The 17515-nt window shown below is 41.3% G+C and overlaps 1 protein-coding gene across 1 annotated transcript in view; it reads left to right on the top strand.

Annotated features, from left to right (window-relative positions):
• The window catches only part of eif2b3 (eukaryotic translation initiation factor 2B, subunit 3 gamma), a 44199-nt gene extending 27378 nt beyond the window's left edge, over positions 1 to 16821 (top strand). The window contains 7 exon segments of the mRNA XM_034304115.2: positions 6602 to 6691; positions 7745 to 7878; positions 9367 to 9557; positions 10148 to 10210; positions 10411 to 10559; positions 14091 to 14194; positions 16645 to 16821. Of these exon segments, the coding sequence (XP_034160006.1) occupies positions 6602 to 6691; positions 7745 to 7878; positions 9367 to 9557; positions 10148 to 10210; positions 10411 to 10559; positions 14091 to 14194; positions 16645 to 16697 (784 nt within the window). The 3' untranslated portion in view covers positions 16698 to 16821.
• Positions 16822 to 17515: the final 694 nt, after the last annotated feature.

Genomic DNA, 17515 nt, shown 5'->3' with positions numbered 1-17515 from the left:
GAAGAGTTGTGAGATGTCTGCCAGAGTCAAACACTGGCTTACTCACTGTTTGTGCAAGCGGTGTCTGAGACCTGTATATGCAGTACTCTGTCCCTATATGTACCCAGACACACTTTTTTTGTATGTAGAGAACATCTGTAGACAGTAAAAACCGAAAAAACCACGTAGGCCAACGTGCTATCAGGCACATCTGACATGAGGACCCATGAAGCTACACCTACGTAGTCCATGATGTTAATCAGTTCTGCAGTTATCCTCGTGTACACTAGCCTTGTGTAGTCCTGCACGTGCTGAGCCCCCGACGGCCGAGAACACGCTGCACATGTGCTGTTAATTGACCCCTGAATTGATTTTACAGTTTGAGAATGTCTTACAGATTCCTCTCGTCTACACCCTTACTTTGCTTTCCGCCACAAATTGATGACAGGTGAGAAGTAAGGCTCTCTCTCTCTCACACACTCACACTCACACACACACACACACACACACACACACACACACACACACACACATACACGCCTACTGTGTGAATGCATGTGCCCCTCAAATCTCCAAGTGCAAATGATTTTCAGACCAGTCCCTCATGCCCGGAGTACTTCAGCTCTTCTTTACAACCACAACACCATGTGGATCCAGACAACGCATTTCTCGTATGTTGACACAGACAGCGAGAGCACTTTGTGACGCTCATGAGCTCATCACGCTGCCATGCTACTCACCAAGACTTCAGAAAGCCGTTAAAGCCATTAGCGCGAGTCAGCTGCCAGCCTCAGGGCTTTTCCTGCCACTTCTGTCGCATCTGGACAGAGCAGAGAGGAAACACAGGGGCTGTAGAGGAATGAGTCACTGGCCTGAACCATTACAAACACCTCCAGAGCGGGACTACGCCAAAATCACTATCAGAAACAGTTACTATAAGACTATTATAAGAACAGAGCTCTGTAAATTAGATTTCCACTTTCCTGTTTCCAGGGTCGACCTCATCAGGGTCGTTCTCAGTCCACGTCCCCTTAAAAGGTTTAGATGGTTTAGATTGTCTCTTCCACCAAACTCTGCATTTGGAACTAATTGAAAGTTTCTAATAAAAATTAGAAACCTATATATTTTTTCAATAAAGTACATTTCTGCTTGCTAGATGGCTGCTTGTTGGATGCTTGCTAGATAAAATGGCAGAAAGAAATAATTCCATGGAGTTTTTTTTTTTTTTTTTTTTTTAATCTAACAGTTATTGAAGTTTTCACACCTAGTTCTTTTGCTACAATTCGTACCAGACATTTTATCTTTTTTATTTAACACCAAATAACAGCAGAAAGATAGAGTGCTATAGTGACTAATAATGTGCCAATATAATGAATAGGGCTGTGTTCATGGAGCTATTTTAATAAGAATGTAATAATGAGTTCCATTAATACAGCGCCTTTCTGTCAGTCAAGGTTGCTGTACACACATATACAAAACTGACTAATAGAAAGAAGAAAGGGAAAAGTGTTTTAGAGCCGTTTCTGTTGTTCATTGAGATATACCTAAGAGAAATATACCTTAAAATGTATTTAAGCCTAGTGTGTGGCCAGACCTACATGTGCTCAAGAAATAAATACATTTTGTTCTTTCAGTATTAACTAGAGATGGCACAATACCACTTTACGATACTGATACTGTAGTGAAACCTTGTATCAGGAAATATTGATACCCATTCAGTATTTTTTCTTTAAAAATTAATAAGCTTCAAAATGATTTTTTTTTAAACTGTAAGAGCTTAAAAAAATACAGGAAGCAATACAGAGCTAAAACACGACTTGCACAAAACCACAGCTTTCACCCACAAATCAATTATATTGCAAATACAATAAAGTATAATGCAGAAATATAATAAAAAATGAATACTAACAAAAATACAATCAAGTCTCTTAGTATGTAAACATTTACAGTTAAAAAAAAAAATCTTTTCTAATGCATTTTCCAAATTTTTCCACTTGTTACAGGAATGGATTGCATTCATTCTTTTTCCTATGATATCAATCCACCATTTTTTGCTGTATCAGCCTGATAGAGGTCCTGGCTATCGCACAGGAGCCATCTCTCGTATAAACACACAGTCATCTGCATTATTCTCTGAGCTTGTACTGTTGAAAATCAGGAAGGAGGTGTGAATTGAGTAGAGACAGCTTCCACAGTCCGTTTATTAAAATGACTTCATTTTTATTAGAGTCGAAAAAGCAATATTCTGTGTTATGATAGAAACGCTTCGTTCCTTTGGTGTCGTTTTCGTGCCGATTTCCAAACTGTTCTCACCAGTAACTTACAGAACCACGGTTCGCTTGGACTTGGTGCAGTTGTTCAGTGGGCAATCGAGCACAGGTGGAGTGTTTTACACATTTAATTGTTCTGCACCAAACAAGGTAGTTGTGAAAGCGTCCTTAGAGGCTTCAGCACTCGGCAACCACACATTTTTTTCCCCCCATTCTTGCTTTCTGTCCACACTGAAAACACATCTGAAATAGGAATTTATGATACTGTAGTTATCTGTTTTGGGCATCTTTGTATAAATGAACGTACTGTAGATATGCACAGTGTAAACATGTGTGCTCAGTCTGGTTACCACAGAACGGGTCTATCAGCACATGCTCAGTATTTAAAGACTGTCTGTGTTACAATGTGGACAGAGATGTTTTTGGTGTTAACACACAGTTGCATCTTCAGATGTGTCTGTATTAGTGTGCCCAAGGCATCAGAAATCAGAAACAAGTTTGCATTTAATGTAATAATATGGTTTGATTGAGTTGTAGGTGGAGATGGTGATGGTGGTAGATAGTATGATTTCATGATGCTGTGTTGGGTCGGTGTTGGGTATGTCGATGTTGGGTACTCTGATACACACAGTATATGTTAACACATGGACGAAAGAGTTGGAGCGAGTGCATATTTGAATGTATTGAGATGCTTTTATGTCCCAGTACCTTTTTTTTTCCTAAGATGTTAACAGTAATGACTTATGATTGCGTGTAATTTTTTTCATCCTCTTTACTACATAAATTGCACCTGTTCGTTTAAATTTGAGTCCATCTGACCACTCGTATTTCACTCCAAATTTCCCTCTTTCACAACTCTAACGCTGTGTTGACTCATTTTCTTTTTCGCACCTTCTGTCCTTCTTTTCCTCGCTCTCTCTCAGCTGCTCTGGCCCCCAGGTGCTGATCCGTGTTGCCACACGCTGGAGGCTTGGCATAAATCAGTGTTGTGCTTTTTAATTCCTTCCTCTGGCTCTGCATAATCTCCACCTCGCGTAAATGACACCACGCTAGCACGCGTGGGAGCCGCGCACACTGGGACCAGATGTGGCCATGAGCGCGCGCGCGCGCACACACACACACACACACACACACACACACACACACACACAGAGGATGGGCCCCTCCCTGCTAACTAATATAACTATTCTGTGTTATCATATTGTACATCCCCTTATGCATCTTCTCCCTTACACAAAGCACACACAGTACCCTCTACACACACACACACACACACACACACACACAGAGCCATGTTTGTGACACTGGCTGTTATAAATATAGGTAGACATTTAGAAAATGAGCTGCTCTGGTCATGTAGCCAGAGCTGCATAATAAAGTAACCTATAGTGACTGTTTTGCTATGTGGCTTGTTTTGTTTTTTTGTTTTTTTAATAAAGCAACCATGAGTTGAAGTAGCTTTGCATTACAAATGTTGAGGATTGCTTCTTTCCGACTCTCTACGTCTCTCAGCTTGTTAATTTAAAAAAAAAAACAAACTTCATTTTATGCACAAAATGCGCTAAACCTGCTAAAATACCACTAACTTGTCTCAAAATTAATCAAGTCTAGCAATACTCCACCATCACTTTTATTCTGACTAAGAAGCACACTAAGAATATTTATTATCACTAAATTTAAAATGACTAAGAAGCAGAAACGACTTATTTTTTCCTGTTAATAATTTAGGTTGTAAATACTTTTTCCCCTGTTGTTTCTTTAGTCTTGAAACTTTGTCACACAGTTTTACTGTATGACTGTACCACTGCACAAGCAAAAGGAACAAGTACTTACAAGTAAAAGGTGCTAGAAACAAAACTTGAAAAACTGTCTACTTGTTCTACTTCATTTGGTTACAACATCTAATCAGCATCAGTCCTTATTTATCCATCATTCCAGACAGGGGTTCATGTCGCAGCAGTATAGGTTCACACCTGCCTCTGGCTCTGAACATTTTTTTAGACATGTTTTGCAAATTGGATACCTGTCATCTTGGCAGACATCCTGATCATACTTGGATATCCGCAAAGCTCCCACATTGCCTGTTTGATGAGTTTTTGGCATTCAGTTGTTACATGAGAATTGTGCACGCCAGGTGGAGTTTGAGTAAAACAGTAACGTGTGAGTCTGAACTTGGACTCAAGTCTAGTTTTCTTGTGCAACTCGAGTGAGGAGGGATATTAAATCCAGTAACACTGTCTGACAGTTTGTTGTAACCATAATATATCCTGCTGAAATTTCTGGTCTGGGCTGTAAATATACTCACAAACTGTGGAGTGCCATATGAGTCCAATATTGTATCCATAAATCTGACAGTATTAATGAATTAATTGTGTCGTCCCTTTAAAGTCAATGAAAAAGTTGATCATCTTAATCAGAGACTTTGATTATCTCAAGGAGTGACATTTCATTTTTTAGATAAAATTATAGATTAACATAAAGTGAGCTATAAGCAAAACAGTTGAGTGCTTGATCAGCTTATTCACAAAAATTCACAAAAAACTCAAAATAGTGAATTAAAAGCATTATAGAAAAGCCTACATTTTGCACACACACACACACACACACACTATGATTTCATGACCACAACTTTTAACTTTTTAAACTTCTTTTTACACCACATGTATTCTTATGTGACTCATTTTAAGACTCAGTTCTGGATACTATGGACCCTGAGGCTTATGAAATACATTTTAAGGTGACTATTTTACATTATTTACAGCATTAGTTACAATTAATAAATAATAAATTTCAGCATTCATAAGTAATGTTAAAGTGACACAGTTAACAGGTGTATTAATTGACATTTGTTTAAATGTTAACTGTTTAAATGTAAATAGTGGAACTTGCTGGTCAGCTTCACTTTTGAATTTTGCAGCAGCGATCATGTTAAGTTGTTGGTTCATGTTGGCCCTGACCTCAACCACACTGAACACCTTTGGGATGAATTGGAACACAGACTGCGCTCCAGGCCTCCTCACCCAACAGCAGTGCCTGACCTCACTAATGCTCTTGTGGATGAAAGGAAACAAATCCCCACAGCCACACTTCAGAATCTGCTGGAAAGCCTTCCCAGAAGAGTGGAGGCTGTTAGCAGCAAAGGGAGGACCAACTCCATGTTAATGGCCATGGGTTTGGAATGGGATGTTCGACAGGCACATATAGCTGTGTCCACATACTTTTGGCCATATAGTGTATATTAGGTAATCTCTACAGTTAACTGTGGTGTTTTTAAAATGGTTAATGATGAATTGTTTTATCTCTTATACTTTTGATAATTCGGATCCATTTGAGTTTAATTGTCAGCTGTAGATATACATAGTTTTGCCGGTGTTAGAGCTCTAGTGAGAGATGAATAGACAAATTTTGGAAACTGTGTCCACTGAATACATTTTGCATCAAAACAACAACAAAAAAATCACTCTTTAGTAACCAAATATTGTGCATATTTAGTAGTAGTAAGTAAAGTTCTCTGTATTTCACCACTCTATTTCAAGAGGCTTTATCAGTTCCACTGCAGTCCAGTTGCCTTAAATTATTTCTTACCGACATTGTAATAGTAATTGTCTTGCCAAATATTAAAAACATTAATGTTTTAATATTTTGACTTTCGACCTCATGAGCTGACTTTCTTGCGATGTAATTTGTGTTCCTCCTCTGGTCTGAGTCAGCCGTTATTACGAGTCACCATATCCTTCAGGCGGCCATTTTGTGAGGCCTTGTTCCGGGCCTCTAAACTCTCCAGGAAAGTCGTCATCTCAGCAGCAGGCTGTAAAAAGTCTGGGGGGTCTGCGTGAGCAAGCAGCAGCATGAAGTCAGCCTGGACTGCTTCTCTGTACTGGCTTTGGTGCAGGACTGAATTTTAAGCAACGAGGGACATTTGTGTAGTGTTCGGGAACAATACACAGATGCAGCAGCGCTCCTTTCATGTCACCTCCCAGGTTTTTTTCTTCCCTCCACTGCCTTTATTTTTGGGGCCTGTTAAGCCTGTACCCTCATACGCTACCTCAAAGAGACCAATTAAGAGTGGAAGCGAAAGGAAAATGAAAGGCCATGTGCAGCGTAAAGACAAGTTCTGCAGTCTAATTATACTGTATCCGACCCAAGCTGGGAGGAAGACAGTGCCAGCCAAATGTCTCTGTTAAAGTCTACCACACAAGACCCAGTGCAACGTTTTAACACCAACATGGCCTCCCAGATTTGCACAGATTTGGATCATTATATTTTAGTTACAATTTAGTGGCAGTTGTTTTCCTGTAATGTTTTCACTCGAGTTTCAATCTCTTCTCTCCCACTTTGTCTCTCTCTCTCAGACATCCCAGGATGCACATCAAGACAGGCCTCCTGGACGCCCACCTGTACTGCTTTAAGAGATCCGTGGTTGACTTTTTAGTCGACAACAAGTAAGTCTGGGGAATTTCCCGCCGTGAATTATTACCTTTCACGCCTCTTTTGGCTTGTTTACTCTACTCCTTCCCTCTTAATGGTTATTACAAAGTAAGTGAGAAGGAATGCGTGTGGAAACTCGACTATATCATTAAACTACATAACGTAATTTCACAGCATTATCAAACAAACATTGATTTACTTTCTGCTTTGTATAAGCCGTGTGTGTGTTAACTGTCTCTGAGCCGGTTAAGGGTTCCTGTGAGGTGTTAAGCACATTTACAACACGGCACCTGAGAGCTTTATGGTAGCGTGAGCTCTAAGAGACTGAAATAAACGTGTTGAATCTAAGTACAATGCTAAACCCCTGATATAAATATCATTTCAAATAATCTGCCTTCATCATCCATCCTGGTTCCTCCCGCTCCCCTTTTCTCTCATCAAACCAGGCTGACTTTTTGTAGCCTGCCTTTTCCCCCTCTTTTGCTTTTTGTTACCATTTCCCTCCCTCTCTCTCTTCTTCCATTTCTCTCACTCTCTTTCACTCTGGAGGCTACTGAGGCACAGAGTAGCGAAGGAGCGAAATGGACAGAGTAACTGTTGTTTCTCTCATGGCATTCAGATGGAAATGCTAATCTTGGCCGAAAAAAGGAACTAAAGCATGAGGGTGAGAGTGGGGAGCCTGAGGAGGAGCGATGGTTAGGGACCCGCTGAAACTCGGCCCCAGGCTTACAGGGTGCTTTTTACAAACCATGCTCCATCCTGATCCCTTTAAACCTGCGAGATGCCCATGAACTAGAATCCACACTGTGGTGACATAGTCGTCCTTTTCTGTCCCCCATTGTGCCTTTGTTTGAACCTTTATAAGAATGAAGAAAAGATTCCTTAAATAGTCGTCCTCTATTCAGACCTGAAGCAGTGCATTGATATGATGAAAGCACATGCAGGATATAGATCTAAGCCCTTTTTACTGCAATCATGAAATAACTTTGATTTGTTATATATGTATGGTAAAGTGCAAAAGCTGTGTCTTACTTTCTGAATGCTATGATGAATTTGTTCTGCCCCAGGTCCATCTCTTCGCTGCGGGGGGAGCTGGTGCCATATCTGGTGCGTAAGCAGTTCACGAAAGTCTTAAACGACCAGACGGATGACAAGCAGACAGAACAGAATCAGAAGATGAAAGATGCAAGCTCTTCCCTAGGTAAATGTCTGTCACTTGATGACACTTCATATACAGTAGATATAAAAAGTCTACACACCCCTGTTAAAATCGCAGGGTTTTGTTATGTTAAAAAAAAGAAGCCAAGGTAAATCATGTCAGATCTTTTTACGCCTTTAATGTCATATAGCAATCAACAAAATTCAAGTGAAAAACAAGTGTGCACACCCTTTTATAATGAGTCATAATGTAATAATGAGTCATGTTTAAAAGCAATTATGATGCACCTGTCATCAGTGAAGTGATTCTGATTAAGCCCAGATAAGGATCAGTTGTTTCATCCAACATGCTGAAGCGATAGTCTGCAAAGAGCTTACAAAGCATGTAGGAAATTTCACTTTTGAAAGATATCGATCAGGAGAGAGGCACACCGTGACGGTCATTATTCACAAATGGAGAAATTGGGGCACCACAGTGACGTTATAAAGAACTGCACGCACCTCCAAAATTGATAAAGCGAAAAGGCAAAAGCTTCAGGGAGGCTGCCAAGAGACCTACGGCAACATTAAAGGAGCCGCAGGAAAATCTGGCAAGTACTGGTCACTCCCTGCAAGTGACAACAGTGTCATATATTGCCTCGTATTGCTGAAGCCTTTTCTCACAAAAACGAAAAAAAAACCACCCAAACCCACCTAAATTTTTCCAAAACATACATAACATCACCCCAAACCAGGTGACCAATTGTGTTACGGTATGAGAGACAAAGATAGAACTTTTGTTGCATAATTCTAAAAGATAGGTTTCTTGGAGAAAAAAAGGGAGAGAGAGAGAGCTAATCACACAAACAACACTATCCCCACGGTGAAGCATGGTGGCGGCGGCATCATGCTATGGGACTGCTTCTCTTCATCTGGGACTGGTGCTCTAGTCAAGATGAAGGGAATCATGGATAGCTCCAAATACTAATCCACTTTGGCACAAAACATGCAGGCCTCTGTTAGACACCTGAAGATGAAGAAAAATTTCTCCTTCCATTATTATAACAACCCAAAGCACAAATCCAAGTCAACAAAGGAATGGCTTCAGAAGAAGAAGATCAATGTGTTGGAATGGCCCATTCTGAGCCCAGCTCTAAATCCTATCAAAAACCTGTGGAATGACTTGCAGAAGGCTCTGCACACGAGATCCTCCTGCAGTTTGATAGATCTGGAGCAATTTTTGTCAGGAAGAGCGGAAAAAAGGAGTGCAGATGTTTTTCCTTTTTTTTCACTAGAAAGTGTTTCTGTTTGGGTTTTGTTTTGTTTTAAATCATTTTTTGGTAGTAGTGAAAGAAGCAACTAATTTTTTTTCATTAAGTTTATTAATACATAAGGTAATTTCTTGTTCATATAATGAGACCTTATTGTAACAAATGCAGTTTTCCACAAACTAGTAACCTCAGTAGCGTGTTATTTAAGTTAAAGATGTCCTGACTGAACCCATAAAAAGGAAAAAAAAAAAGACTAACATGCACACAATGCTGTTTCGCAGAGATCTTGAGCTCCTCCAAAGATGAGGGGCTACTGGAGCTTGCGCGAGATCGCTCCTGCTGGAATGATCATCGTGGAGACATGAGCGAGGCGTACCATGGCTCAAAGCTCCGCTGCTATGTGCATATCATGGAGGACGGCATGTGTTACCGCGTCAACACGCTGGCCGCGTACGTGGAGGCCAATCGCGTGGTGAGTGTTGACTTCTGAGTGTGGAAGTAAAGCTGATGTATACATGCCTACTGAAATGAACTGCTTTATATTACTGCAGTGTGGTAGTAGCATGTGACATTATCACATTTGCATATCACAATATAATCACTTATTGCAGTATAGTTTATACTTTATCTAATTTTTTTATTAATAGACATAACTACATGTAGCAGAATTTCACATTTAGTATTCCTTTCACTGTTACTGTAGATTATAGCCTAGAGTTAACTTGTAAAATGAGGTTGCTTATAACGGTCATTAGCTCAGATAAAAACACAACTAGTTTAGTTCTTATGAGAAAATGAGCTAAGAAATATCACTAGCTATGTACCACTAGCTAGGAAGTTACATAAGCTGCCTGTCAGGTTGTGTTACGTTGCAAAGCTACATATAATCTTGCGAACTTCTGGCACTGTCCTAAGAAATATAACAGCTGATCAGATGAAAAGGAAAGTAGGGATAGTGATGGTTTTGAAATGTCCAGGAAAAAACAGCTGTGCATTCCGAATATCAGAATATGTGCTAATATGTCCCTAATGTGATATTCTAATGATTTTGGTGTTTCTCAGGCTCCCAAACTGGTCGAAGAGCCTCCAGTTCACCCGTCTGCTGTGGTGTCTGAGAGAAGTCTCGTGAGTAGTCCATTCCCGCTCTATAACCTTAATATAGTTAATGTAGCTACACATGAAATGAAGATTTTTGTGAAGTTCATGGTTCAGTTCAGTGAGGCTGAATTGTGGATTACTGTGTCCACCCTAGACGTCTGTGCACATTTCTGCAATATTTAGAAGGTTATGTACAGCAGGAGTAACAGTTGTGCTATCTTTCTAAGGTCGGAGGTGACAGCATCATCGGCGCGTTCAGCCAGATAGCAGACAAAACATCCATCAAACGCTCAACCATCGGCGCGTCCACCACAGTCAAGGAGAAAGTCAAGATAACGAACTCTATCATCATGAATGGTGTCACTATTGAAGAAGGGTAGGTGCTTTGCCTTAAGCATTTAAGCTTTTTAAACTTTATCGTTTCTTTAGTACCAACTTACACAGGGACTTATATGGCAGATGCTCTGCAAAAAAAGATTTGGAAAAACATGTTTAATTGTTGATATGATGAAGTGTAGAAGATGTATATTTGACATTTTTGGAAGGAGTCTCCAGTGTCAGCACTTTGTAACAGTCAGAGGTCAAACTGTTAGTTTTCCAACACAGAAAAGTTTTCAGAAACCTGTTGGAAATTGGAAAGTTATTGTTATTTGAAAGTAATCAAACTGTAAATCACATCTATATTTTCCTATAACAGCACTCATATTTTATTCCTCACTTCATGGCATCTCTTTTGTGTTCATACCAACACTACAAAATTGCCAAAGTGTTTTCATCATATCTGGGTCAGAGTGTTTATTGGACTTAACTTAATGTGATAATAAAGTAGAAGGTGCATCTCTGACTCATAGTGACCACAGAACTGTTCACCTGTATCATTTATGATCATTCCTGCTAAAGGCATTGCTTCATTCAGAGCTCTGAGCACTGTGTTAAGGAAAAGCTGGTGCCATGTGCCGTTTCTATTACAGCTAGGATTAGGTGATTACTATACAGAGACAAACCATTTCTGTTTTTCTCTTTCGACACAAGTCTGGTGCTGGAAAGTTGAGTCAGAGGACAGGACATGCAGCATGATCAGACCGTCCTGCTATGAGTAGAGGGAAGGGGGAAGGAGGCTTCGTCTGCTGCATTTTATTGTTTGAGAAAAAACAGAAACTTCTGTTGTCAAACTGTTGAAGGTGCTCGCTGACCCTGAACAGGCCGCCCGATGCAGCAAGCACCCAGAAAAGTGATGAATGTCGATGTAATGATTGCCAGAGAGACAAGTGCATCACCGTGCAGGTTACTCGACGAAACGCCAGACGGGCATGTTCTTGCGAAACATCCTAAAGACAGCTTGTAGAATCACACTAGGTACTGAATGAATTGCAGGCTTCACCTAATTTTTCCTTTTGCTTTAGTGAAAGCAGTTTAGATTCAAGCCGATTTAGTTAAATGATGAGCTTGAAGGACATTGAAAACATAGTAGACAGCATGGATCTCTGCGAGCAAGTGAGAGAGAAACAAGTGCGTTTTTGTCCAAATCCAAGGAAGGAGCTTTTGGAGGTTTTTTCCAGTGCGGTTTTTCCCCTTAAGCAGGCGAGTTTGGTGCCAGCACGGGGACCCTCACATCCGAATTAGAGCTCGCATGAAAGCAAGGGGTGAAAGAAATGAGAGAGAGAGAGAGAGAGAGAGAGAGAGAGAGGAACAGCAATTCTTTCAGATTGATAAAAAAAAAATGTAAGAGGGGATTAGCAATGTTAAAGAAGGCACTTGCATTTTTGGTCTCTTTGTTTGCATGGAGGAGTGGTTGTTTACAAAGCTCTGGGGGCTTTGGGCTAGGAGGGGGGGGTATGGAGCAAGGGATGAGAGGGGTGGAGGGCAAAGGAGAGAGGGAGGGGGTCACCATGAGGAGGAACACAGTGTCAGTAATTAGTGGTATTTCAGCACTGCTTCTTTGGTGGTCTCTCTGTTTAATTCTCCAATCCTTGTAATCTCTCATCACTACCAAACCTCCCCCTTCCTCTCTCTCCCTCTTTTTTAATATACCTCTATTTCTTTCTCTCAGTCTGTACCTCCTGTCTTTCTATGATTTCTCTTTCATACACTCCTTAGCACCTTACTTGAATATAAAACATTGCTGTGTGTGATACACTCATGCCCGCACCACACACGCTCCCATGTCAGTATCACTGATGTACTGAGAATGTACACCCAAATTATATCTGGTCCTATGGTGGTCCCTTTCAGTTGATTAACAGGGTAGAAGGTTCCTAACCCAAAGACAGGGTCGAGTTCCTAACCCAAAGATGAGAACAGCGGAACAACAGCTTTTCTGTCCTCACAATCAGGAAACGTGCTAATCCTCAGGAGTGTGTCCTATAGAAGCGCTCAAGGCAGCACTGACTTCCACTTCCTAAAATGCCAGGCACACCTAACAGGAAGTGTGAACACACCTTCCGTTCTACAACACCTCGAACACACTGCACAGGTCATGTGCATATATATTTTGGCTTTGGACAGCACAGCGGGTCGCCTCACACATTAGACGTCGCTATTGTTTTTAATACACGTGCTAATGGGTGCATATGGGGAATAAATGAAATTGGCAGAAAACGGGGCAGGATCGAGTTTCCCTGCAGGGGGAGGGCGGCAGCGTTCGGGTGCACAAAGGACAAGACCCTCAGCTGTGCAATTAGTGCAGAGACATGAAAGTGGAAGACTGGTGTGTATCTGAAATATATTCCTGCACCCAAGAGCGCGAGAGAAGAAAGCCAGGCTTGGCTCAATCAAACATCAAACTGTGCAAATACGATTTTATGGTGCCAAAGCGAGCCTAGGAAAATATTATTCTTTGTGCGGTGTAAACAGGGAGCAGCTTAGAGCGCTGTGTGTCTGTGTGTATGTGTGTGGTGTGTGTGCACGTGTCATGGCATGCACATTTTAAAGCAGTGTCCAGTAAACATTAAACTGCTTCTGACTCATCTACAAATCTAATGTTGTGCTGACGTGTGCATTACCACAGCTACAGAGATATGCGAATTGAAGTCAAGTTCAAATGCAGGGCCACATAGTACAACCATACATAGAGACGTGTGCAAAAGTTTTTACCCCATGAGTATTATTTTATTTCATTTTTATTTTTAATGGCCAAAAAAGAAATAGTTGAGTTAAAAATGACATGTGGGTGTATCCTGCAACAAGACATCAGCTGAAAAACTAAGCCAAAGTTAACAGTTGGAAATAGTTGGAAACAAAACCAGGAAGTCAAGGTTTGGCTACGACCCTCTTGATCTCCAGACGTGATCTGCAGAAGGCAGTGTATGACATCTGGCAGAGTTGGAACAGATGTGAAAAAGAATTGGAAAAGACAGGGCGGGTCACATGGAGCCGAATTAGAATCAAGGAGATCCAAAATCTAAATGATATCAAAGAAGCTGGAGGCAGTTATAAAGACAAACTGTGATTAAAGTTATGAGAGAATATTTTAGACAAATCAGGTTCAGGATGGTAAGATGCAGCATGTGATCTTAGTAATATCTTACCATGAATTATTTCAAAATCTTTGAAAAGTTTTTTTTTTTTTTTTGGCCTTCCTCCTCCTTGACTGTATATGTTACATACTATAGCACATAATATCTACTTTTCCTATGTTACTGTGGTTATGTAACTGTGTAGGGTGAACATGTGGCTGTGTAGGCTAATAGACTTGTAATAAGGTTGTAATGACATAAGTACTGAGCTAATTTACATATGCATAGCTAGACACTTAATTAATCATGTACAAACAAATTACAGCAGCAGTGAATGTGTGTGACTCATGGAGTGGCTTTAGTGTGGGGGTGTCTGTGTGTGCGCATGTGAGTGTGTGTCTAAATTCACAAAGTGAAACTGATATGAAGTTCTATTAATATGCTGTCCTCAGGTGTAACATTCAAGGCAGTGTGATCTGTAACAACGCCACGATCGGACGAGGTGCTGACATTAAATACTGTCTGGTGGGAAGCGGCCAGCGCATCGAGCCAGAGGGTGAGCGCATGCACTGTTTTACACCAAACACACACACGCAACACCAAGTCAGGCCTTTGTGTTTGTTTCTGTGTGCTCTTGCACAGTCGTGCCTGCCTTTTTCAGCTTCAGTGTGTGTCTCTTTATGTGTGTGTGTGTGTGTGTATGTGTGTGGCTTGTCTGTTAATCTGTTTCAATAGTGCATTAAAACTTAAGCTTGTGTGAACAATTGCACTTTATTTTTTAATATTGTTAATCCCCTCAGTGTTGGATCATACTGTGAGGTTTGTGTTTGTGTGTGTGTGTGTGTGTATGTGTGTGCGTGTGTGTGTGTGTGGCTCCAGGCTGTTGTATTGCGGGTGGTCTGCACTCGCTCTCCAGCCTCTCCATCAATGACTGTGCCTAAGGCGGCCTTAAGATGTCCAGAGGCTTCCTGGCCTAATTGACTGAACAACAGGGTGTTGCTGCCTCAGCAACCCCCCCCCACCCCTCACACACACACACACACACACACACACACACAGTTTTTTCTCCCCCTGTCGCACACACCCAAACTGCAACATTTCACCACCCCCCACCATGCTTTCCTTTTCCGTAGTCACTTGTGAGCTGGACCCGATTAGTCAGCCATAACCTCCTAAAAGACAGGGGCTTATTGAAGTGCTCCCAGAAATCCCAAATTACAAGCTAGACCCCTGTACTTCCCAAAGCACGGGCACATACACACACACACACACACACACACACACATAGCACACACTGCTTAAAGCACAGTGACCACAATTCAGAGTTATCCCAGAGAAACCAAGAGCAGAGTTAATGGAGCCTATTATTTCTTTTTTTTTTTTTTTTTAAGTCATTGCATTTAATAAGCACAGGGCAGGATGCCCGCCCTCTGTAACTTCAGAGCCAAAATATAAATGCTTTAATTTAAAAGTAAAGAAACCAAACCATGAAAGTGGCAAATTGCTGTTTTTTTTGACGTGCCTAAACTCCTGCAGTAAAACATTCTGTCTCTTATTGACGTTATGCTGCTGACTTGAAAGTCATGTCAAAGAAGCGAAGACAATCCAATAAACATTTATGCTGCTGCGCATAATATAGCCTCTCATACCTGTACTTCTCTGTTGGTATGTACAAACAAAGGAAGTAGCACAGGAGGCTTTTATTTCTGTGGACTCCATGTGTGTAGAGCTTTTTCCACTCACCACCTGTGCCCTTAATGTTAACATGACCACCAGGCTTATCACGCCAGTAAGCCTATCTAACTAGCTGTTGAGTGATTAGAGCACTCTAGAAGCCAATAGACTGCATTGGAGCTCTACTACGGTGGTCTCATGCAGTCAGTGTCCATTAGCTTCACACTTCGACCTGACACACACACACACACACACACACACTCTTGTTCAGACTGTTTCTGCGCTGTTTACCCCTGCTGCCTGTTAGCATGTGTTAGCCAAAGTGCAGCCATAGGCATCTCATAAAGTGTCTCAACAGTTGCTCTACAAGGCCCTTTATAAGGTTCGAGCTTTGCATCCCCAGGCAAGCAAAGCATGCTGGGGTATGCCTGGGAAATTCATTACAGATTATTTGCATGCTCACGCACCAGAGCTCAGCATGTGGGTGTGTGCGCGAGACCACCTGGGCGCTCCGGGACTTGCCGTCAGGTGTCAGAGCCCGTCAAAAGGTGGCACCCAGGCTGATGACACACGCTGTTCTTCAGACCGTCTTTTTCCACTGTACTCTATTTCTGTCTCTCTCTCAGCCTTGGATGTCCATCATGGCATGCTCTATTTGTCTTTGCCCAAACTTTGATGCCAAAAAACCCCATGTCATTGTACAGATTCATTCTCACTAAAATGCATCTTTCTATGCAACATCAGTCGACCTTGGCAAGGTTTAGCTTGGACTCACTACGTTTTCGGTAAAAGGATATCGACCTTCCTCGTATTTATCTGCCTGGATGACACGTATTTATAAATAGGGGCCTCGTCTGTCAGGCCAGGTCCATTTCCTTCGTCAATACACAAAGGAATGGAGATAAACTTTGGAGGCGTATGCATAGACTGTCAAAGACATGTTTTGCTCTTTTTGATTGAAAACATAGGGAAAAGCTTGCTAGAGTCAACATTTCAGACTGCCTAATTGAGTGACCCTCAAAAACAGACTTATTATACCAATATTTGCATGTGTGTCCTTGGGAGCAGTATAAATATGCTCTCATGCTAGTTAGCACTCTTGGCCTCATTTTAAGCGATCAGCACACAGGCATATGGTAGATGCCTACGCGTTGGTGTAGGCAAGGGTAGATATTTGTCATCAAGGTAGTGGCATGACTCCCGTGATAAGATCTCCAGCGCTGAAACACGTCGTGGCAGCCCCCATCCCAGAAGGCACAGCTTACTCTTCAAGACATGGATGGCCAGGTGACTGCCAGCTCTTTCTGAACATTATGTTTCTTTTCTTTTCAGCTGAAAGGACCAATGATGTCATCGTTGGATCAGATCAGCTCATGGAGATCTAGAACCAAGGGGAAGACGGCTCATGGGCATGACAAGATTGTCACCAAAGAAGCTTCCTCTTGGACACCTCAATTTTTTTTTTTTTTTACTGAATGTGTCCAAATAAACATGGAATTATTTATCTCAGCTGACAGTGTCATTATTTTACAGTTTTTTTCTTTTTTTTACACTGTAATGCCCTGAGTCATGAGTTTCTGTGTTTCTTACGCCTCTGAGTATGAATGTAATTGAACTTTGGTTTCTTTACTGCATCATATAAAGAGTAACCAGACAATACTATACAACTTGCCTTGCATAAAGGTGAAATGTGAAGAAGTGTGTATTTTTAAATTCATGATGCTTGGTTGTACTTATTCTGTCCAAAGTGTAATTTAGGTGTGTTTTTGCTGACATGGTTAGATGTCGTGTACCTTACAGAGTGCTACTGGGAGGTGCTGTACTGGTGTTTGTAGATGTACTACTCAGTGGTGTAGGTTCTACAGCTGTCAGTATGACCACCATGAGTGAGCGACTACATGCCCTGCTGTCAGAAGAAACGGATAAGCACAATAGGGTTAACTTTATTTGTACACAAAAAGGCAGAGCAATGGACCACCCAGTGAGAACATAACAACTAATCGTCTCCCTCCCCCCAACTCGGAAGATGCTATAAAGAACTAGTCTTAAAGATTTTTCTCTCTTTGCTGTCAAAGATTTATGACATTCCATTGCAGCTCCTAAATTACAGGCTTCAAGTTAGTTCCTCAGTCACGAAGGGCGATGAGCCTCCAGAAGATTCTCAGTGATGATTTATCATGGCTTGCTCTGTCTCTGTGGCCAA

This window comes from Pangasianodon hypophthalmus, chromosome 4, assembly GCF_027358585.1.
Source record: "Pangasianodon hypophthalmus isolate fPanHyp1 chromosome 4, fPanHyp1.pri, whole genome shotgun sequence".
In the NCBI taxonomy this organism is placed as follows: domain Eukaryota; kingdom Metazoa; phylum Chordata; class Actinopteri; order Siluriformes; family Pangasiidae; genus Pangasianodon; species Pangasianodon hypophthalmus.
The sequence above is the reverse complement of the archived record's forward strand: the minus strand, read 5'-3'. Positions and strand labels throughout refer to the sequence as shown.